General features: G+C 39.8%; 1 protein-coding gene across 1 annotated transcript; it reads right to left on the minus strand.

The window, feature by feature from the left end:
- Nucleotides 1-11813: 11813 nt before the first annotated feature.
- Nucleotides 11814-12839, minus strand: LOC123252832 (mas-related G-protein coupled receptor member A1-like). Its single transcript, XM_044682071.1, has one exon. The coding sequence runs from the start codon at nt 12837-12839 to the stop codon at nt 11814-11816; it is 1026 nt and encodes a 341-aa protein (XP_044538006.1).
- Between the last annotated feature and the right edge of the window lie 10497 nt (nt 12840-23336).

The raw sequence follows: 23336 nt of genomic DNA on the forward strand, positions 1-23336 counted from the left end.
TGAAACATCTGTATTTGTCTCTTAATGTACTTCTTTTTTTTCTTCAAACCCTTAACTTCTGGGTATTGGTTTCTTGGTAGAAGAGTGGTAAGGGTGGGCAATGGGAGTCAAGTAACTTGCCCAGGGTCACACAGCTGGGAAGTGTCTGAGGCCAAATTTGAACCTAGGCCTGACTCTCAATCCACTGAGCTACCCAGCTGCTCCCTCTTAATGTACTTCTGCTTGCTTGTTGTGGTGAAAAGAGCACTGTCTCTGGAGTCAGAGGATATGTGTTAAAATACCACCTCAAACACTTACTATTTGAGTGACCCAGGAAAGTCACTAAACCTTACAAGGTGGCACTGTGGATAGAAGGTTGGGCATGGAATCAGAAAGATCTGAGTTCAAATCTAGCCTCAGACACTCAGTAGCAGTGTGAACCTGATAAGTCACTTAAGCCCTATTTTCCTTGGTTTCCTTATCTGCAAAATGGTAATAATAATAGCATTTACAACAAGCACAAGGCTGGTGTGAGGATCAAATGAGATAAAGATTGTAAAGCACTTAGGCCTATGCCTGGCTAGGCAGTAAGCCCTTAGAGAAATAAAAGGTATTTATTTGATTATTATTAGACCCAAAGTAACCAAGGAGTGAGATTAAAAGTCTTGAGTTTGACTAGTCTCTTATCAGAACATAGAGAGGAGGGCACCTTCCTAGAAAGGACAATAACCCAGAAAGCTGGATGTTTGGATATGACTTTCTAAGCAAGTCCCCTCAGGAATGCAGGAGAACAGGATAGAGAGTTGACATATGTGTGATGGCAAGTACCTCTAAGGAGGACTACCAGTCAGAATTAGCCACAAATAAGGACCTCCAAGATGCAGTCAGAGGAACTCCAAATAAGGTATCCATAAGACAAACCTAGAACCAATGGATGGAAACCAAAACAATGCTATGGAAGCATGTTAGAATGGTTACCAAATAAAGGAGCTTGGATCTGGGCTGGACATGTACCAGAATATTCAAATTGAGATTATCAACAGCTGAGGTATGATTCTCTGGGCCAGATAGTTGAGTGACATGTGGAGAGGAAACAGAAAGGAGTATGGGAGGATATGAGGCCTGGCTATTGTTATAAAAAAAAAGTAAGTAATCTGAGTGGGTCTCAAAGGCAATTTGGATGTGAGGAAGGATAAAGGGGATATAGGTGATTATAAGGTGATTGGAGGAGGAATGAAGTTACGGGAAGGTATATAGGAGATGAGAGAAATGGGGTATGTAGGAGAGGGCAGCTCAAACAGGTTTATTCACAAGAGGTTAGAGTCAGAGGATATTGGGGAAGATAGGCTGAACCCTTCCAGGCAAAGAAAGGTATCTCTATAGGTACAAAGGAGTTGGGCCAGGCAGAAATGTTTTAACTCAGGCTGGAGTGCTTCTCTAGTCAGTTTCCAAAGTTCCTTGAGGGAGGAGTCTTCTCCCTGCCAGAGAAACTGTTAGTAGAAGGAAGTCTCAGGTAACAACTTCCTGCCAAGATGGATGCCCACAGTTCCCTCAAGAAAATAAAAGAAAATGATTCCTTCCCTTTCAGCCCTTGTCTTAATTTTGACACAATGATTCACCAGAGGGTTTGAATAGGTAACAAGGGGATTTATTAATACCAGGGTCAGTCAGAAGGGGTGAGGGGTTTAGGGTTTTCTAATTGCTGCTAGGGAGAGGGGTGATGGTGGGGGATGGGTCGCAGGAGAGGTTTAGACTGAGAGAGCCTGCTCTCCCAGTCAGGAAGATTTGACTGCCTTTTAAGTAAAGTCTTTATTGAATCACTGAAACTAGGGGTAACTTATTTGAGGATACTCTACTTATCTATAGAAACTAAACCCACAATGTCCAATCACCCAACCCTCCCTTCCACCCAGGGCCCAAAGGAAATTCAGGGGAAGGGGAGGGATGTAGATGGAGAGATCAGGGAGAGGTCCAGAGAAATGAGATAGGTCTAAATTTTCCCAAGACAAGATAAGCACAGGCCAAGGCCAAAGCAATTAGATCAAAGCCTAGCCAAAAGGCCTAAGCCAACAGGCTAAGCCAAAGCAAAATCCTCCAGCCACGGTGAAAGCCAGAAGGCAAAAGCCCTGTCAGTTGGAACTTCATCTCTATTTATAGATTCAAGTTCTAACTGACTTTCTGAAGATTCTAAGATCTTTAACTGACTTTTTGTGACCGTTAGAAATTACAAAAGCAAAGGTTTCTGTTAGCCACCTTGCATTACACTATATGTATTCTATATTCATGAGGAGAGTTGGCTGGAGAAGAAGTTAGTCCCTCTTTTCCTGCTAGAGAGTGGTCATTCCTAAAGAGTCCTTATGTTAGCCAGTTCTGGGAATTTTGCATCAGAGCTCTCCCAGACTTTTCTAAAGAGTACAGTCTTATGGGTGGGTTATTTGTGGCTAGATTATAGAAGAGGGACTTTGTGTTCCCATTTCCTCCTTAGTTCCTTTCCTTAGTCATGGCATTTGGGACCATTTTTCTAGATGGGCCTCTTAGCCCTGAGGGAAGATGCCTTCCAACAGCTCAAGTGAAAGGGTAGGATCCTGGGAGCCAAGATACCTGAGTGATAGTCTGCCCTGACACAAACTCTATGCCTCAGGTTTACCCACTATAAAAGGGGGGGAATTAAGAAGGTGATGTCCAAGTTCTTCAAGGTCTAACAGTCTGGGCATCAATGAGATTTGGCCTTCATTTGAAAGAACTTAAACTCGGTCTAAAAGAATTAAATGACTGAGACTTTGGGAAAATAATTCTGAGGCCAGATTATTTTCGTAAACTGAAATAGATGGACTAAATAGCCCAGATCGCTTTCCAATGAGATAGTGCGAGGGACTTTTTGGTGGTGTGGGGAGACATCTGTCTGTTTGCTCTAAGAGTTTTTGCACCATCTCCCAAATCTTGGGCTTCCTGCATGCCAAGTGTGAAGAGACAACTGATCTTAGCCCTCAATACTCAAGAAGAGTTTAAGTTAGAATTTCTCATATAGTCCATTTCCTGGAGGCTTTGTGGTACCTTTGGGTCTCTATTTCCAACCCCAGGGAGGTATCTCCCTCCTACCATCACCATCTGAGGGAGGGGTGATAGGGCTGCCTTCCATGCCACTACACTGGTCCTGGGCATATTTTTATTGTCTTCAGTGCCAACTTTCTACTTAAAGCTTTAATGTTAAACTCCTTCATTTGGGAACCAGACCTCAGAGAAGCTGTTAGTCTTAGTTCAAGGGACAAGGCCAAAGTATATGGGGACTGGACCTGCTCTAAACTCCCAGTTATTGCAAAGTAGTCAACTTAGCTAATGAATGCACTATGGTGGCAGGATATATATATATATATATATATATATATATATATATATACACATACATACACACATATATATATGGGAGTACGTATATATCTCTATAGAGGATCATATATATATGTATATATCCATGTATGTATGATAGACATGCATACACACATATGTATAATTATTTAAATTAGGCTACTTAAATCATCAAGGACTTGATTGGTCTGGGATCCTGGAGCTCAAGCTATTGATGTGATTTCTTGGTCATTTTACATGTAAAAGGCCAGTCTCTGAGAAGTACATAATCTTGAAGTTTGGCAAGATCCCGCTATCATTCCAGAACCTGTCTTTCTGTCTGGGTATTGCCTCTGTGACATACCCCAATTACTGCTGTAATTCTTGTTGATAGGTCTCTCTGCACCAAGCTTCTCCATAGTCCAGCTCATCCTCTTCTCAACCAAAAAAAGGTAATTTTCCTAAAGCCCAGACCTAATCGTGTCATACTAGCTTCTGCAATGAACTCCTAGTGACTCCTTATCACTTCTACGATAAAATAGACAATACCAAGACATAGGAAGCTCTTCACAATCTGCCCTCTCCAACCCGCCTTTCCACTCTGTCAACATTTTATACTTCCTTCTGTTTCTAACTTTCAATTCAAATACATTGGCCTCCTGGCTTTTTCCCTGAACAATTGCTCCATTTCTCAGCTCTGGCCATTTGCTCTGGCTATTCATCATGTCTGAAATGTTCTCACTTCCCAGCCTTACTTCCTGGCTTTTTTCAAGTCCCAGTTAAAATTCTTCCTTTTATACGAACCTTCTCTAGTCTCTCTCAATTCTACTAGCATAGGGAAGTAAAACTGTCAGTGCATAACTATGGTAGCTAAACTTGGAAGAAAGAGGATTTCCTAGATGATTTGGTGATAATTCTGAATTTTCTGATGGAAGTGAGGGAGAACCAAAAAATCAACCTATGAGGGAGGGAAAGTCTGAATAACAAGGAGGAGATGTTGGTGGCTGATCCAGAAAGTGGGTTTAAATTTGGATGTTCATTTTTTTCTTTTTTAAAAAAATTCCAAAATTTTTCTTATTTTTTATTTTACTGAAATGCAAGACCACATTTGTAGCTACATTTGAGCAGCTAGATGGTGAAATAGAGTGTTCAACTTGGAATTCTTGAGAACTGAGTTCAAATCCAGATTAAAAACTTGCTGGCTATATATTGAGCAAATCACTTATTTGCCTCAGTTTCTTCAACTATGAAACAGGAGATAATCATTTCCCAATGTTTTTATGGGGATCTAATGAGGTAATATATGTATAGAATGCTCTTTGAAAAGAGCTTCACTCATTGTAGTCATTATATAAGGGTTTTATTCCCTTCCCACTGCACCCCCACTTCCCAAGACACAGGCACCATTATGCTAAGTATATAAGAAACAAGTGACCTTAGCTGAATTTCTCATATGGTGGTCTTCCTGATGGCTTTGTGGTATTGTGATCTCTCTATTTCCCACCCTTTGGAGACAGTTGCTCCTCAGTTCAACCATCTGAGAAAGAGATTGGAGGCTCCAAATCCCTTGAAGCTACTACACTAATCTGGGGTTTCCCTTTGCTTATTGTCTCCAATGCAAACTTCCTATAGTTGAGGTTTGGCTCTAAATTTAAGACAGATTAGTTGTTGTAGCATGTTGTAGCATGTGGCATTCAGCCAGAGATGTGATTTCCTAAAATTCTGTGTTCTCTTTGATTCAGTGACACTGGCCAGCTGACTGATCTCAGAACAATATATTCAACTTCTCTACTTGGAACATCTTCCCTTGCTGTCCCTTGTGGGAAGCCAATAAGAGAAACAGTCTCAAATAGATAAAAATCTGAGACTCCTCTTTTGACCCCTTTTGTGATCCACACTTTTTCTTGTTAAAAAGTATTGTGGCCTTAATGAAAAGCTTTAAGCTCCTAGCAAACCAACAGTCAAGAGGCTAACATTCTCTCCTTTGGTCAGAAATACAACTGTTTTTGTTTCAAAAGTAGTTTAGACACTCAAGTTCATAAATTCCTCCAGGAGGGGCATTTCGGCCCTGAGAAAATATTCCCTGTCACAGCTTTCTGATAAGGACCCAGCCAAAGTTCGACCTTAGCCTTGTTCTATTTGGAAGCTATTGAGAATCTTTGTGTTTTGATATGACATAATTTGTGTTTCTGTGCAAACGTGAAGTTTTTTTTGGGGGGAGTTCCTTTGTGTGAAGTGAGTCTTGAAGTATATATAATAAACTCCATGCTATCAGAGACAGAGCTGGAGGTATGAGCTAAAAGGTCTTCGGTGTCCCATACTTCTTATCAACTAATTATCAAATTATCTGGAGATGATAAAAAGATCTCAAGAGTCCCTCAGGCCTGGGATGCTTTCCTGTCTCATCTTCTAGGCTTCTTCCAATTAGCAACTAAAATTTGACTTTCTACAGGAAGCCTTACCTGATCCCATGTATTGTATTAGCATGAATGAAGTAAAATTATTACTATAGAAGTACAGTGGATGAGTATTTAAGTGGAAGTAAAGAATTCACTGGATGATTTGGTGATAATTCTGAGTCTCTAGAGGGAAGAAGAAGGGAGAGTCAAGTAATCAGCCTAAGTGGGAGGGAGAGAAGGAGGGTGTGAATAATTGGGTTGTTTCCTAGAAGGGGGTCACAGAGGCCTCTGACAGACCCAAAATTTTGTGACATTCCTCTGATACGACTCCCAGGGAAAAGAAAATTTTATTGGGTGACCCAGGGAGTACTGTGTGTGTGACAGAAATGTGAGCAGTTTGGCTATCAACTTAGATGCTAGGACAGATTGACTCCATAAGGCTTAGTATCTTTGATACTTTACTACAGATGACCTTGGTGCCCAGCAAAGAATTACTTTGTTGGGAGTGTTGCTAAGCAACAACCTACTTAATAAATCCTCCATACAAAATAAACAGATAGAAAAGAAGGGATACTCATATTTTTTTTCAAGAGAAGTTTGGGATCAATAAAAGGACTCTCATGGCTCACATTTCTCTACTCCCATCCTAGATCATCTATAGTCCAATAACTGTGGAAAACCCACAACCAAGTGTTTGCATGTTAATGGAAAAAATATTAACCTTCTGAGGAATCTGCTTGCTCTCTCAGTCTAAATGAGACCATTGGGCCAGTCTCACCACTTTCCAGAGGTGAAAGATAACGAGAGATTGAGAAAATTATAGCAACTAAAGCTATCAAGATTTTTCCAACTGCCATCATTTCATGTGTCTCAAGTCACATGAAACTTTGGGTCAGTCAGGAAGACCATTGCCTTCATCAGTGATAAAAGAATTGAGATACTCTGTTATGGATAAGATGACTACTAAGTGTTTGACACATTTCCGGGACTCCTCTACTCAATGGACTAGCAGAAGATTTTATCTTTTGGCACAAGATTACTTTCTAGATAAAAATACAGAGCATCCTTCAGCTATTGTGGTCTATACATATTCTGCTAATGGCTGTGTGTGATTTTGTCTTGTTTATTGATATTCTGAATGAATAACTAACAAAGGGATTGTAATGATCACCTAGCCTGAGTGAGAGTTGTAGGGGAGTAGAGTGGTTTCTGGAGTGAAAAGGAAAGGACAAAGCCTGGGGCACCATGAAATGTCCCCAGTTCCTTAGGGCTTTTGGATGATGTCTCTGTGGCACCTGTGTTGGCCCTCTCTCCCATACTTTTCTCCAGCTCATTATGGAGGGACCTCTGGAGAATCACCTGGCAAGATTCCTTTCCCTTTTGATTCTGAAACTTTCTATGAAGAAATAAATGGCACTGCTAAATAGCCATCACTGCAATTCACGTAAGGTAAGAGCTCACAGAGAGGAGAGATGAAATCAACTCAACCTGACCCCCAAGCCATTGGAAGCCTCACAGTCCCTAAGGACAGGTTGCAGAAGCAAGATGAAATCCATGAGCAGGATGACAATGTTTAGCTTAGGAGACCTCTCTCTGTCACCCTTAGACTCTGTCACCCAACCCTTATTGCCTAGCCCTTAACACTCTTCTACCTTGGAACCAACACACAGTATTGATTCTAAGACTGAAGTAATGCTTTTTAAAAAAAGGAACAGGTCCCAGAGCAGAGCACACAAGATGACTTGTTGATATTGGCATTAGGTAGGAAAGAGGACAGAGAGAAATGTTCAGAGCTGATTTCACCCAGAAAGCTTGGGGCCCAATATTTAGAAGAAAAATCATGAAAATGACCATGCAAACTGGTAGTTTGGGGAAAGATAGAACAAATTTTGGGGTGATTATCCAAATTAAAAATGCAGTCTGGCATGAAGGGAAGTGAAAATTAGCCCATACTCAGTAGAGGATGTAAGCAGAGAATAGGTCCCTTTGCATGAAAAAACCTAGAAGTCAGAGAACAAGGTCATTGCTCACCATCCGAAAGAGGAATTATGTGTAAAATAAATATAGAGTGGCATGAAGAGATCTATATGAACTGATGCAGAGTGAAATCAGAAGAGGCAAGAAAACAATATATACAGAAACTACAAAAATGTAAATGGAAAAAATATAGATATATCCCCCAAAAAGCCCAAGAGTAAATGGATCAATACTATAAAGATCAGGTGGCACTTGAAAGAGGAGATATGAGAAGACATCACCTACCTCACTGTGGAGATTAGAGGATAAGAGGCATCATAACCCGACTTTTTTGACTTTTTTCCTCTCAAAAATTATATTTTTCATATAGGATGCTTCATGCAAAGGGAAAAGGATACATGAGATACCATAGTGATTAAAGAAACAGAAAATATATACAAATACTTACTTTGAAGAGGTAGTCACTTGCCCTCAGTCTCTCTCTTCCTTCCTGCTGAGTTTGGAATGACATGTTGAGCAAATTCCTAAAGGGGTGGTGGAAGTTGATCACTACTCTTCCTATACCCCAAGAGAAATACAACCTGAGTCCATGGCAGCTAAAGCCCCAGGATGGGCTTAGTTATTCTTACACAGGCTTTGATTTCATGGCTTTTTCTTCTCTATCTATTCTGAGTACAAGGGAATGAATGATAACCCTGAAACGGACATATCTTATCTTGGAGGTGTCCCTATGAGCTCAACAATTTAGAGAATTTCAGTTCTTTCTTCAGAACTTGTTGGTGGCAAGGGAAGTTTCGGTAAAAAGCTAGGATAGTCATCAACAGGAGGAGGAAGAACTCAGTGGCTGGCCAAGTTTGCCAAAAAAAAAAAATGGGTCTGGAGAGACATGTTTGATAGTAAGATGATATGAAAAAATGCCTTGTGAGCAGTACAGCAAACTGCTTCAGGTTTTGATTTTAAGTTTCACCTTCTTAGAAGAATAAAACAACAGCTATTCCTATTATTTGCTTAAATTTTCTGTCAATGAGTTCATGTGTCTTTTTTATCATAGATTTTGTGTGAAAAAATAAATAGCTGCTCCAATATGTACTAATAAACTTTCCAAACAATATAACAAAGCATTTTCCATGGAAGCAGAAAAATATTCACTCTTGTGGAACAGCCAGGAGGCCAGCGGCACTAGATGGAAAAATATATATGTTAGGTGGGAGAAGTTCATATGTTAGCTCTTAGGTATAAGACTTGAAGATAAGAGGTGACTAGGTTGTGAAGGGCTTTAATGCTAACCAGAGCATTTTGGATTTCATACTCTCCAGCCTCTCCATGTACCCTATTGCACTTTTTCTACCCACATTTCCTTATTTAGGCTGGATCACATACCTGAAAAGCCCTCCATGATGTTAAAGCATTTGTATTTTGAACTCCAAAGTGACTACTGCTTCCACCATGTTGTTTTTTTCCCAATTCTCTTTGTTAACAATGACTCTTCGCCTTCAAACTTCACATTCGTTGTTTCTGCTTTTCTATGTGCCTCCCCTGAAATATGGTGTATTACAATTTTTGTTCTATCTTCGTATCCCCTTACTAGAGACTGTTGCAGAATCACAGTGGGATGTGGCCGGGAAGGTGATGTCTGGGAAGGCTAAACCTCAGAAGCCTGAGTTAGAATGGGAGAGGAGGAAACAGAGAAACTAGTCAGTAGGAATTTCTGTCAGACTGACAAAGAGGAAGCAATAAGGTAGAATTTGAGTGAAGGGGAATTTGAGGACAGAGTCTTGGTAGAAAATTAGAGATGGGCCACAGAAGAGCAGAAAACTTGAGGAAACCTACTTGCAATCAAGGAACCATGGAGAATCGGGCCTGGCCCCATTGGATCTTTCAGTTACAGAAGAATGACCAAGAAAGCAGGGAATCTGGGTGACAATCAAGAACGTGTCATTTCCTCAGTGACTAGGATCATAATGAGGATCATAAAATTGAATTAGTCCTAGGAAGCTGTAAGATAGAAACCTAGATACCTCAGTCATCATGCTAAATTATTGAGGCTAAAACTTTAAAAATCACACACTCACTAAGTTTTCCTTGGGGGAAAAACATTTATTCAACAAGCAGAATAAAATACACATTGGTTGCTTAGTTTGGGGGAATACTAGCTGAAGCAGAAACATCAGTCAATTCAACTCTTTGCTTTGGGAACAGCAAATACTCTTAACAATGTAGATCTATCCCTTTCCTGCCTTTCTACCCTGCCTCTCATTCACATCCTCCCCTAAAGCCACCAACCAGAACTTCAAAATGCAGGAGTCTTCAATGGTTTCTTATTATATTGCAAGGATATCAGGGCAAAAATGATCTCAAATTGTGTGGGACACTGAACCCATCAGGAAAGTCAGTCGCCCTGGAATCTACAACATATCTGGCAGCCCCTGTTCCCAAGCCTAACTCTGAGCCTTCCCATAGGTTTTACCCACAACTCTCCTTTGGCTCACTGGCTTCTATAGTCCTACCAAGCCTATCCTATCAGAATTAATTAGGACAGAAAGAGTTATTAAAGCAGGGATTCAAAATTAGGGGTCTGTGAATTTGTTTGCTTTTGACAAATACTTAAACAACTATATTTCAATATAATTTCTTTCTTTTCTCCAGATTATGATAAATGGTGACAAAAAAGGAGGAAAAACTCTGGTATTAAATGACATTGCTGTCCTGAGAATTCCCCAGGAGGTGGAGATAAAATATGCCAATTGAAATGTCATGGAGAAATCATGGTTAGCTCCTCTTGGGAACTAAATAGCTACACATGGAACAGAGAATCAGAAACTTAAAATTGGAAGAGAGGTAAGAGAAGTCTCCAAACTTCATGCCTTTCCTGGGAAATGACTGAAGTCAACTTTCATCCCCAAGGGTAGTAAAGGCAATAAAGGACTGGAGTGATCAAGTATATAGTGAATTAGTATAAGTAAGTCAGATTAGACTGCTGGTTCAGTTTTATGTATACATTGTTCCGTAGGATCCCCAAGAACAGTTATAAATATGTGATTTTAAACACTAAAATAGGGAATAATTGTTTATATGTTAAAACACCAAAAGCCCAGACAGAGGTACCATGAAGGGGAGGCTATAGTCCCAGTCCTCATAAAGTAGGGATTATGGAATATGAATAAGCTATTGGGTTACGGGGTGAATCTGTGAGGTGGGGATTCTAGCATGAAGGAAGAGCTCACATCTTCAGATTTCATTGGGAAACATTCTACTCATGGACTGCTTTCATTTGAGAGTTAGAATAAGTAGCAGTAAAGGTCCTGGGATCAGAGGGGCCAAAGGCATCTCCCCTTCATCTGAATTAAAGCCAGAAAAGAGAGTCCATCAATTCCCTCATTGTTATCTGTTGTTCTACTGGGTCAGGGGACAGGGCCAGATCCCTGCTCCAGACATAGTGTAAATGACTGGACCACTGACCATTCCTCAGTCCTGAGCAGGGATACCAGGGGGTGAAAAAGGAAAACAGGGAAGGGGAAGGAACTCACACCTATCCTAGAACAATGGTTAACTTTTCTCCAGTGTGCCCATTCTTGCACATGACCTGCCTTGGATCTATCCTCTCTGAGAGTTATGGGGCTGGGCAGATCCATGATGAAGGCCCATGGGATAACCCCTCTTTAAGTGGATCGCATGAGTCAGGGTGCTCATGACAGACAAAAATAACTCATGCCTCTTTCTCAGGTGGCTCCCAGCAGGGAACATCTAGTCCATCTCAAAATGTGGCGTTCCTTCAGTGTGGGAAATACCAGGACTAGGGGCCGGGGTAGAATTCCATGCCAGGGCAGTATCACAAATCATCGTTCTAGTCCACCTTGTAGACAAAGTTACCCCATAGAGTGTATACTTCCCCAGGGTTGGAGTTTTTACTTGCCTTCTTAGGAGGCCCCAGATGCCAACTCTCTCATTAAACCTAGAGACTTTCAACCTTAAGAACCATCTTACCTCCAAGTAGAAAACATAGAACTCCATCTCTTTTTAAAAGTAGGTTCAAGGAATGCAGGGATAGAAAAAGGGAAATGGCTAGAGCTGTGACTGGACTGAAGGGACAAGCCCAGGGCCCTAGAAGAATGCTCATTTACCTTCCTTCCTCCCCCCATCAACTGCACCCTCCGGTGACATTTCCATGATTTCTGTGTGGGAGATCTCCTTTGTCCCTTCTGTCTCAGCCTCATCACTCAGGGCCCTCTGGAGCAGCACCCTGAGGGACTCCCTCCTTTTCTTCTGTCTGAGACTTCCTAGGAAGAAGTAGATGAGGGGGTTTGAGCTGCTATTCACACAGGATAGAAGCTGAAATACAAAAACAATACACTCCAAATCCATAAACCAATAAAGAAGAAACCAGTGAAATCCCATAGGCAGTCCACAGAGCAGGAACATAAGGATGGTGAGTAGTATGAGAAGGTAGAGTCTGGAGGGCTGCCTGCGCTTTGAATGGCACTGGACCTTAAGGATGAGAGTCAGGCTGGATGTGCACAGCAGGCTAACCAGGATGAGAATCAACGTAATGAAAGAGAAGTCCCATGCTGGACATGACATCACAGGGTAGGAGAGATAAACAAGCAAACCACAGGCATAACTTTCTAGTAAATTCCCCAGAAGGTAGAATACCCAGAAGAGGGAGCACACAACGGTAGAGGTGTGCTTGGGGCGGTGGCATCGGTACCAGATGGGGAAGAGGACTGCCAGAGAGCGCTCAGTGCTGATTGCAGCCAGGAGGCTCAGGCCCAAGGTATAAAAGAAAAATGTGAAAGTGGTAATAAAGCTTGGTGTTATGTCCCAAAATATGGGACCAAAAATTTCAATGCATTTTACAGTCTGGCAGCACAGGTAGAAGAAGTCAGCTGCCGCCAGGTTGAGGATGTAGACAGAAAAAGGATTCCTCTTGATGCAAAAGCCCAGGAGCCAGAGGACCAGTCCATTTGTCACCAAGCCGCAAACACTGAAGGCCAATATGATGGACTTAATTGTAACAGCAAATGTCTCCTCTTTACAAGATCCATAGTAAATGAAGAGAGACTCATTTCTCTCAGACATGTTTCTATCATCTGAGTCCTGGAACATTTGGGTGGAAGTCTGGGTCATGGTGGTTGGGTCCATCCTGGAGAAACCTCCTCTGGGCACTGCAAACTCTGACATATCTATGGAAAAAGCAATACAGGAATGATGTACCAGGAAAAATGGATGGTTGAGAATATTCCTATTTCATTCCCTACTTCAAGTCCCAATATACACCTAGAACTAGTTGGAGAACCTATGGAAACACACACCACAGGAGGCTGCTCTCCTTCCCCTCTCCACTGACCCTGAGGCCATTTTTCATGTCACCTGTCCTTCTGCCCAGAAGCCATTCAATGGCAGGGCTTCCTCTCTCCCCTGTCTGGGGCATGGGGGTGACTCACAAAGGTGTGAGGGTCACAGTTTGGGCAATCAGTCTCTAAAAGGTTCACCATCACTGAGCTAGAACCTAACGAAATATGACAGGAAAAATGTAGACGTGAGAAAATATCCACCCAGTAGTAAGACATTGTTAGTCATATCCCCTTCATTACTCTACCCTTAAACCAAGGTTCACAAATGTGCTTCATGCCACATGTTTTAAATGAAGAAAGAAAGGATTGGGGAGTCTTAGGCATAAGAAACTGAATCCACCTCTCAGAGAGCTTTCAGGAAAAGAAAGATCTCTGAGCAGGGGAAAGAACACTAAAACACACATTTTGTGGATCTAAGGAGGAGCTTCTTCCACAAAGGATGTTATGCTTGTGAAGACCTGAAAGTTATCATGGATGTAATAGTCTACTCACATTTTCTCATAATATTTTCAGCCTTATTTAACAAGTCATGTGACAGAACACTGAATTTTAGATTATAGGGTAGGGAAAGATGGCCCAAGTTTGGGACAGAGATGTTCAAAGTAATAATTTCAAGTTCAAAATGGATTTTGTCCAGAAGAGAGAGTGAATAAGAAACAAAACTGAACAGAAAAGAAGTCTTTTCTGCCAGAGTGAAGTGTTCTGACCACATGGAATTAATTGAACTAGATTTTTTTTATAAGTTTTCTAGTGCCATGTGGACACAGACAGAGAGAAGGATGGGAGAAGAAGGGATGGTTTAAGAGATTTAGAATATCAGAACATTTCCTTAGACAATATACATTGAAAAATTATTTTTTCACAAAAACTAACTGGACAGTCTCAGACTTGGTCAGCCCCTCCATTAGAGAAAAAATCTTTAGATCTTACCCTCTACAGTGGGGTGAAGGAACCTCTGTAGGTCTTAAAAGGTATGAATGTAGAAGGAGGTTGAGACAAGATCAGGGTCATGTGAAAAAGGATTTTTTTCTCATGATCTCCCCACCTCCTAATAATCTTGTTGACCCTCTCAATGGCCATGAGTAGCTGCTTCTCCCATCCCTGTGATTCCCTTAGAACTAATCCATGACTCCTGTGACAATGGGGTCCAGGTATAACAAAGAAAAGGAGGTCCTCCCCCATCCTCACTTCTATGATTTATTTTGCATAAGAAAAATCTCCCTGGACTGACTGACCTGGAGAAGCTGTGCTATCCTCTTGCTTGAGCTGTCTGCAGGAACTTCTGATCAGGTCTCGTGTGTGAACAAGAGTTATCAAGAGATTGGAAAATCCCCTGTGATTTCCTGTGAAGGCATGATGGGCCAATGAGAAGTCAGAGTCCATTGGAAGGGACCCTTCTGGGGAAACATCTTAACATCTCCCTCTAATTATTCTGTATATCTTGTGACCTACTCAGTGACACCCAAACCAGCCATCACCGGTTAATATTCTCAGTTGACTGAACCACTGTGTCACAGTTTTCCATCTCCTCCATTTTCTCCCAGGAATTCTAACATCTTCTAATAATCTTTGTCTAAGGAAGGCAAAGGGGCAGTCGAATATAAACTCCTCACCCTGAGCTCACAAAGGATGTCTAAGGTCCTCTTTAATGTCTTTCTCTCTTCCTTGGTCCTTGGGGCCACTTTTTTCCACTTTCTTAGCTTCTTAATGCCCACTGATCCCCTAACTCCCTATTGTTCTCAGGAGTTCCAACCCCCAATCCCTCACAAGAGTTCCAAGATGTAGAAGCTAAGTATCTTTCCAGCACCCAAAGTGAGAGAGTTTAGGGAAAGGAAAGAATCTGTGTTAAGAATGAAACTAATTCAATGATTTGCTTCAGTCTCAAAGGCTGGGGAGTGGAGGTGTACATTTTCTTGGAACTATCCATTCTTTTTCCTGAGGGGAATGACTGAAAAAATGCAAAGGAGTGATATTAGAGTTTAGCTATGTAGACCCAGAGTTTCAAAAACATAATTGATGGGAGATTCTAGTAGCCTCTATCAAGACAGAATAAAGAACAACTAGGAGCACATAATGGACAATTCATGAGTTACCAAATGGTCATTTGTGATATTCTGCTCAATACCTCAATTGTACTTTATGGAAGTAAACATGTTAATTTGTTTGTTTTGATTAACTTGCCTTTATGCATAAATATCTGAAGAGAACCATTGTTTGCTGAGAGTTGACATTGGTGAAATATTTTAATCTTTGTTTATATATTTAGAGTCTAATGATAGAAGGAAGATAGTGGAGAGGTCTATAACAATCTAAATTTCATAGTTGAGATATTGGATATGGACTATTGTCAGTAGGAAGTTACTGAAGGACTCAAAAAACTCTGAAAGGTACCTAGTTACCGAGTTAGAATTTTGTCAGAGAAACTCATTCTTCTCACTTTCAACCCCTTGCCTTCATTTTTAATATAGGCAAATTATGGAATGAATCCACTGTAAGAATTTAAATTTAAATTTTATGCTAATTATGAGAATTCTAAAGTAATATTGTGGACACTGATTTTAAAATATTATAGCTTAAGTCAAAATGACTTTTATCAGCTTTATTTACAAAGAGGTGGAAAGAGTGAAAGTGGAAAAATGTAAGAAAAAGGTAGAGATTTGTCTAGTCTACCACCTAAGTGCTGCTCCAGTGTTTAACTCAGTCTTAGCAGGGCTTCCCCAAGTCCACATGGATTTCCTGGTAATCCTCAGCCAGAGGTCCCAGTGGTGTATTCTCCAGATCTACCTATCATCTCAGATAATCTGATAAGGACAGTTTAGTTGATAAGGAAGTAAAAGACACAGAAGATCTTTTCGTCACCTCATGCTTCCAGCTCTGTCTCCAGGAGCATGGAGTTTATTATATATATTTCAAGACTCATTTCACACAAAAGAACTCCCCACCCCCCGAAACTTCGCAGACGTGCAGAAGTTACAAATTATGTCATATCAAAACACAAAACATTGGCTTCAGAATAGAACAAGGCCAAGGCTGAATTTTGACTGGGTTCTTATCAGAAAACCAAGTCAGGGAATATTTTTCTCAGGGTAGAATTGCCCCTGCTAAGGTTTTGACCTTGGCTATACCAGGCAGCTGCAGCTTTACTCTGATGAGTGAAAAAAAAAGGCTGTTAATTCATTAAGTGCTGGTTTACTAAGAACTTAAAGTTTTCCTAGAAGCTATAATGTTTTTCAATAAGAAAAGGTGTGGATCATAAAAGGGGTCAAAAAAGGAGTCTCAGATTTTCATCTATTTAAGACTCTGTTTCTTTTATTGGCCTTCCACAGTGTGTTCAGCCAGAGTTGCACTAATGCAGCCTCCTCCGAAGCCAAGACAGAAATCTCAGCCACTCACCCAGTAAGCAAATGCAGGATCCAGGGAAAAAGATCTCCTCCAAGTCAAGGCAAGGATCTCAGGCACTCACTCCAAAGGCCAGGAATCTCAAGAACCAATCTCTCCAAAAGCCAGGAAAGGAATCAATCTAGAACATGCTGGTCTCTTCTTTTTATGCTTCTTTTTGCCAATCACTTCCTGACATTTTCCCTTCTTCATAGAAACCAATGGAAGTCTTTCAATTTGCCTAGCACTGCCCAATGCTGGGGAGGGGGGAAGCCAGTAGCCTTTGGAGGTGTGAGCTTACTCTAGTGACTTGTGAACTCTCTTAATGGTAAGTAAAGGTACATTAAGTTCTCAATTTGATTAATTAAAAATAGGCAAGGGGAGAGTTAATCCCATCTTCACACCACCATTTTAGGGATATTTATACTTTTCAACCAATTAATCAAATAATATTTATCTAGCACCTATTATATGCCACACATTATGCTAAGCACTAGAGTTATGAAGAAAGTAAAAAATAAACCAAAAACTCATCTCTGAGCTCAGACTCTAATGGGAGAGACAATATATAAATAACTGTGTGTGTGTGTATGGAAAAATATATATATATGACATGAAATTGGAAGTAATCTCAAAGGGAAAATACTAAGATTAAGGAAGACTGGGACAATATCATAATTTTTTACCTTTTAGAGAAACATGATGAAAATCAAAAGAACAGGAATGTCATAATTCAATACATTTCATAATAATACAGACATGGAGCAGTTCAGTGACAAAAAAAATAGTATAGCATGTCATAGGTACCTCAAATTCCTCTTACCCATAAATATGGGGATGGTACAGAACTCCTGTATCAAAGGCAAAAGGTACAGATGGTCAATAAAGATTCAGATGAAACCCTAAGGAATTCAATTCAGAATTACACAGGTCTATCCACCAGCAAGTACAAAAAGGAAATATTGCAATTTAATATGTAATAAATAAAAACAAAATTGTCTGAAATGAAAGGTAACTTGTCCTTAAAATTTGAATATAAATGACATCAAAATAAACCTTTAAAACAATAGAATTAATAATTTGAAAGCATTCATTTAAATGCAACTAGAGTTGTGTTACGAATAATATTGATATATATGGATATATTCAATAATATTAATGGTTTATTATAATCCATATTGGTAATTAAGCCATGTGCCTGCTAAGATCTAATTCAAATCACCTGCCATTACCTTCTGCCCACCTGACTGCTTCGTAGGAGAGTGTACCAATCAAGTTCTCTCTATTTAGGCTTCTCCTTACATTGGCTCACATCACCACATAAGAAGGAAGCCCATTGAATCATGGGAAATGTAGTTTTCAAGTCCCCTAAACATCCACAGGAAGTTTATATCATGGACCTCAAAATCAGTTTGAAGGTCCCCAAATTTCCAGTATCACAGTTGGATAGAAACAATTCATGATATGCAATAAATAAATAGAAATTTAAGGAATTAGACAAGTTTGAATATCTAAAAAGGGCTAAATAGTGATCAAGTACCTATAATCTGAAATTTAAGAATAGAAGTATACAGTTTCTAGAGAATCCCAGCTTTTATTTATGTTTTTATTTATGAAAACATTATTTTTCTCATTTACATGTACAATAATTTTTAACATTTACTTTTTAAAAATTTGAGTTCCAAATACTTCTTCTCCCACCTTCTATTCCCCCTCACTGAGATAGCAAACAATTTGATATAGGTTATACTTGAGCATATTTTCCTGATTCTGTTCACTTCACTTTGCATCAGGTCATATACCTCTCCAGAGCATCCTGCTAATTTCTTAAAATATAATAGTATTCCATCACAACCTTTTGCCACCACTTGTTCAACCATTTCCTAACTGATGGGTAGCCCTTCAATTTCCAACTTGTTACCACAAAAAGATCTGTTTTAAATATTTTTGTATATATAGGTCCTTTTTCCTTTTTAAAAAAACCTCTTTAGGATATGTACTTGGTATTGCTGGTCAAAGGGTATACATAGTTTTTTGACCCTTTGAGCATAGTTCAAAATCACTCTCCAGCATGGTTGATTTGCAGTTTCATTAATATTGTGCTGGGGGGGTTGAAGGGGGATTACCAGCAGTCCAGTTCCCCTTGGGGGTGGGACAATTGAGCGAAAACGGAGTGAGAAGAGCCAGAGACCCAGTAGGTTTGCAGTGGATGATCTGAAGTGCCATCTGCTGATTTTAATTTTTATTTCATTTTTCTCAAGATGACATCAATGTTGGCATGATGTCCATTCCCACCATCCATCTTATCTTTGGAGACAATGTGTTAGGTGTGTTTGACGTATCTCTTGGGCTGCTACAGTGGTGAGAACGTTCAGGCCTTTTCATGGGAGACAATTTCATCATATTTCATTCATTGTTCTTTTATATTAAATTACTGTAGCAAATCGAATTGGGGGGGGGTGGAACTTGGAGACTGTTCTGGCCTGTTCTTAAAGGCCCCTGTGTATGGGAATCTGAGTTAGAGATTTAAAATCTTTAACATTAAACTCACTACATGCTGGTTTGTTGTGAAGTGACTTCTAGGGGAAGTTTCTGTACTACGGGGTTTATTTAGGGGTTTATTTTGGGATAATGTATAATCTGTGACTGTGCTTGTTCTTGCCATGAACCTGTATTGTTTTTCTGTGTCTCCTTGGGGCTGAATAAGGATACTGATCGCAATAGTTTCAATACAAGTGAATGCTAATGAGAAAAGAGTCACATAGGGGAAACTGAGTGAGAAATTTCCATCCTTCTGACACCTGCTTTTCAGGTTCTAGAACTGGTGATGAGCTGTGCTAAACGTCACGGGCTTTGATGGTTTCCTGCAATATTGTATTGGTGTTTCAACTTTTCCACCTCCCCTCAAACATTTGTCATTGTCATGTTGCTTTCCTATCATGTCAGCCAATTTGATAGATATGGGGAGGTATTTCGGAGATGTTTTCATTTGCCTTTTTCTATTCAAGAGTGATTTAGAATTTTTATGACTATAGTTGTCTCTGATAACTTTACATGAAAACTCCTGTTTGTAACACGTAGTCTTATACTTATGATTCAGTTCTCTCTATATTTGAGAAATGAGGTCTTTATCAGGTAAACTTGCTAATTTTTTTTTCTATTTATGCTGACTGTGGATTTTCCTTTATCCTATTTTCCCTGTTTCTCTCTCTCTAACAGTTCTTCCTATCACACTTCTCTTATCTCTTTCCCTTCCTACTTTCCTGTAGGGTGAGATACATTTCAATACTCAACTGAGCATATATCTTATTCCCTTGTTGAGCCAATTCTTATGAGAGTAATGTTCAAGTGCTCCCTTCATCACTTCTCCCATTTTCCCTACCACCACTGTAAAAGCTTTTGAACCTCTTTAAATGAGATAATTTACCTCATTCTATTACTCTCTTTCCCTTTCTCTCAGAGAAATCTTCTTTCTCATTCATTAATTTAATTATTTTTAAACCCTAATCTTCTGTTTTAGAAGCAATACTAAGTATCAATTTCAAGTCAGAAGAATGGTAAGGACTAGGTAATTGGAGGTAAGTGACTTGCCCAGGTTCACCCAATTAGGTAATATCTGGGCCACATTTGAAGCCAAGACCGCCTGTCTCCAAGTCTGGCTCTCTATCCACTGAGCCACTTAGCTGCTCCTAATTTTATGTTCATTTAGCTATTATAAAATCATATTCAATTCATATTGATGCCCTCTGTTTTTGTATGATCTTTCTAACTGCCATAATATGATAACATTCTTAGAAATTGTAAGTGGCATCTTCTCATGTAGAATTGTAAAAAATTTAAACATATTGAATCCCTTGTGATTTCTCTTTTATGTTTATTTTTTATGCTTCTCTTGAATCTTATATTTGAAAGTCAAATTTTCTATTCAGCTCTGATCTTATTAGCAATAATTCTTGTACATCTTCTATTTCATTGAATTCCCCTTTCCCCCCGTGAAAAATTTTATTCAGTTTTACTGGGTAGGTGATTTTTTAAACGTAGAAGCTGCTAAATCTTGAGCAATCCTGATTGTGGCTCCATGATATTGTAATTGTTTCCTTTTGGCTGCCTGAAATATTTTTCTTTTAGACCTGGGAGCTCTGGAATTTAGCCACAATATTCCTGGGAGTTTTCATTAGGGAATCTTTTGCCTAATTCTAATTTTTTAGAAATTATTTTCTTCAGTTAATTTTTGTACCTCCTTTTCCATTTGGCCAATTCTTTTTTTTTCTATCTTTTCTTCAGTGAATTTTTGTCCCTTTTTTTTTTAATTTGACCAATTCTACTCTTTAAGAAGTTCTTCTCTACCATAGATTTTTTGCCTATTTTACCATTTGGTCTATTCTGGTTTTTTAAAGGTGTTACATTCTTCACTAGTTTTGTGCCTCCTTTGCCAAGCTATTGACACTTTTTTCATGTTTTTCTTAAATCATCCTTGTTTTTTTCTCAAATTTCCCTCTACCTCTCTTATTTGATTTTTAAAATATAGCTACTTCTCCTAGATGGTGAACCTACATCAAGAGTGCCAAAGATGGCACATAGAGGGCTCTCTATGGGCATTTGGCCACCTTCTCCCTACCCCAACCCCCAAGAGTTCATTACTAGAAAGGCAGAAGGTCTCGCATGGAGCTGATCCCTTCCCCCTCTCCACTGTGCCTGATAACATTTTTTCATATCATCTGTCTCTCTACCCAGTAGCCCAATGGGAGCACACAGTGGATAAGGTGAGCAGTTCACAGGCAGCAGAGCTGGAGGGGAGGGGAGCTCTCAGGCCACTCCCCTCCCCTTCTCTATACTAGCTGAAGGTATTCCTCACTTCACCTGCCCCTCTGCCCAATAGCCCAATGGGGTCACTTTCTCCCTTCCCTGTCTGGAGTAAGCGGGAGGGGCAGGGTGCACCCAGCACTTGGTGGGGGGTCATGGCATGTGATTTCTGGGTGGAGACAAGCATGGCACTTGGTCTAGGGCAGTGATTGGCAAACTTTTTAAAGAGGGGTTCAAAGGAAAGGAAATGCTCATCTGTCAGTCTGTTTCTAAGGCAACTCTTTCAAAGTTTCATTGTATTGTATTCTACTCATTGTATTTGTCAGATTAGGAATAATGTTGTGCAGCCTGATAGAACATTTTATGGGGCCACAACTGGCCCAAAGGCTGTAGTTTGCCCATCACTGGTCTAGGGGGTTGGGTGGGGGCAGGGCCTGGGACTCCATCTCTAAAAAGTTAGCCATCACTGCCTTAGATTATACCACCTTGGAAGAAATGAAAACTTAGAGATTCCCCTAGAGCTACCTATGAAAGTAGCTATATAAAAAACCTGAAGTTTGAAACAATTCCCTCTCCACCCAAGGAATAGAACCCAACTTTAAAAGTTGTTTTTTTTGTTTGTTTGTTTTTAACTTCAGTCAAGAAATAGGTTAGAAAATTAACAAACAAAAATAAATTAATTATATAAAGTTACAGTGGTGACAAAGGAAAATCAAACTAAACTTATAAGATGACAAAGTCAAAACAGCTCTATCCAAAGTCTCAAAGAAAATATTCATTTGTCTCAGGCCCTCAAAAAACTCCTGAAAGAGCTCAAAAAGAATTTAAAAAATTTTTAAATATTTTTCAATGTTTACATGATTCATGATCCCCCCAGCTCTTTCCTCCCCCCTCCCAAAGTGGACAAGCAGTTCCACTGAGTTATACGTGTATCATTATTCAAAACCTATTTTCATGTTATTCAAATCAAAAAGCATTATAAAGATGGACTTGAAGTCAGGTCTTTCTGACTCCAGGCCCAGAACTCTATACATTATAGCACCCCAACTGCCTCCTTTGAACTTCTCAAAGAAGCATGGTTTTTCCTTCCAGTCTGAATTGCCTAAGGGATATTCAAGTGATGCCATCCAACTAGTTCAAGAAAGAGATGAGACAACAAATATAGACAGATTTTTCTAGGAGTTTGGCTCAGAAGGAATGTACTTTCTCACTTCCTTTTCTAGAGGATGTGTATTTCCAGGTTAGAAGGATATAGAATCTGCTTTATTCCCTTGTAAGAGCTCTTTTATAATTCTATAATGGGGGATGAAGGAACCCAGGAGCTATCGAATTTTTTGAAATTCTCTACCCATTGCTATTTTTTCTTCTCTTTTAAACTAAGAATAGCCTTTTAGTCTTTGAACAGAGGATGATGGGGATAACAATTCTTTCCCAAGAATTTGCTGATGATATTTTCTAGAGGTAAATGAATTTTTCATAGTCTTGAACACCAATTAGAAAATCTCAATCCTATATCCTCACCCCACTTCACTACTATCTTCCTTGGGAAAACTTAATCTGAAAGCACAAGACCATAAGACCAATATAAGCAGTCCTTCCTTCCTGTGATGGAACATATCTGCAAACTCTCTCACCAACTCAAGGAAATATTATGGGTTATGAGGCTAGATATAGGGGGCCAACCTAACCCTCATGGATTCCTGTGGTATTTCTATGTTGTCTTTTTCACAGATGCAGCAGAGTCCCCACAGCCTGACACTATTTCCTATCACAGATCTACTCACCATGGCCCAATTGTCCACAGCATCACCTTCAGATTTAGATTGTGACAGTAAGACAGAGGGTACAACAACCATATTATTATGCATTTGGATGGGGTGAGTGAAAGATAGCCAATCACCTTATTGTAGCCATACTATGAAAGTCAATATCATCATTATCTCAGTCATTAGCTTTTGTGGATTAGTGGGTAATGGCCTTGTTGTTTCATTTCTTGGCATCCACATTATGAGGATTAATTTTCTGCCTCCATCCTCAACTTGGTTGCTATGGATTTCCTCTTCCTTTCCTGACAAATTGTGTTTTCTATTTGGAAGATTAGCAT

This window comes from Gracilinanus agilis, chromosome 6 (assembly GCF_016433145.1).
Source record: "Gracilinanus agilis isolate LMUSP501 chromosome 6, AgileGrace, whole genome shotgun sequence".
NCBI classification, from domain to species: domain Eukaryota; kingdom Metazoa; phylum Chordata; class Mammalia; order Didelphimorphia; family Didelphidae; genus Gracilinanus; species Gracilinanus agilis.

What these genes read in the sequence shown, in the direction of transcription:
- LOC123252832 (XM_044682071.1), bottom strand. Translation starts at nt 12,839, where the DNA reads ATGGACCCAACCACCATGACCCAGACTTCCACCCAAATGTTCCAGGAC.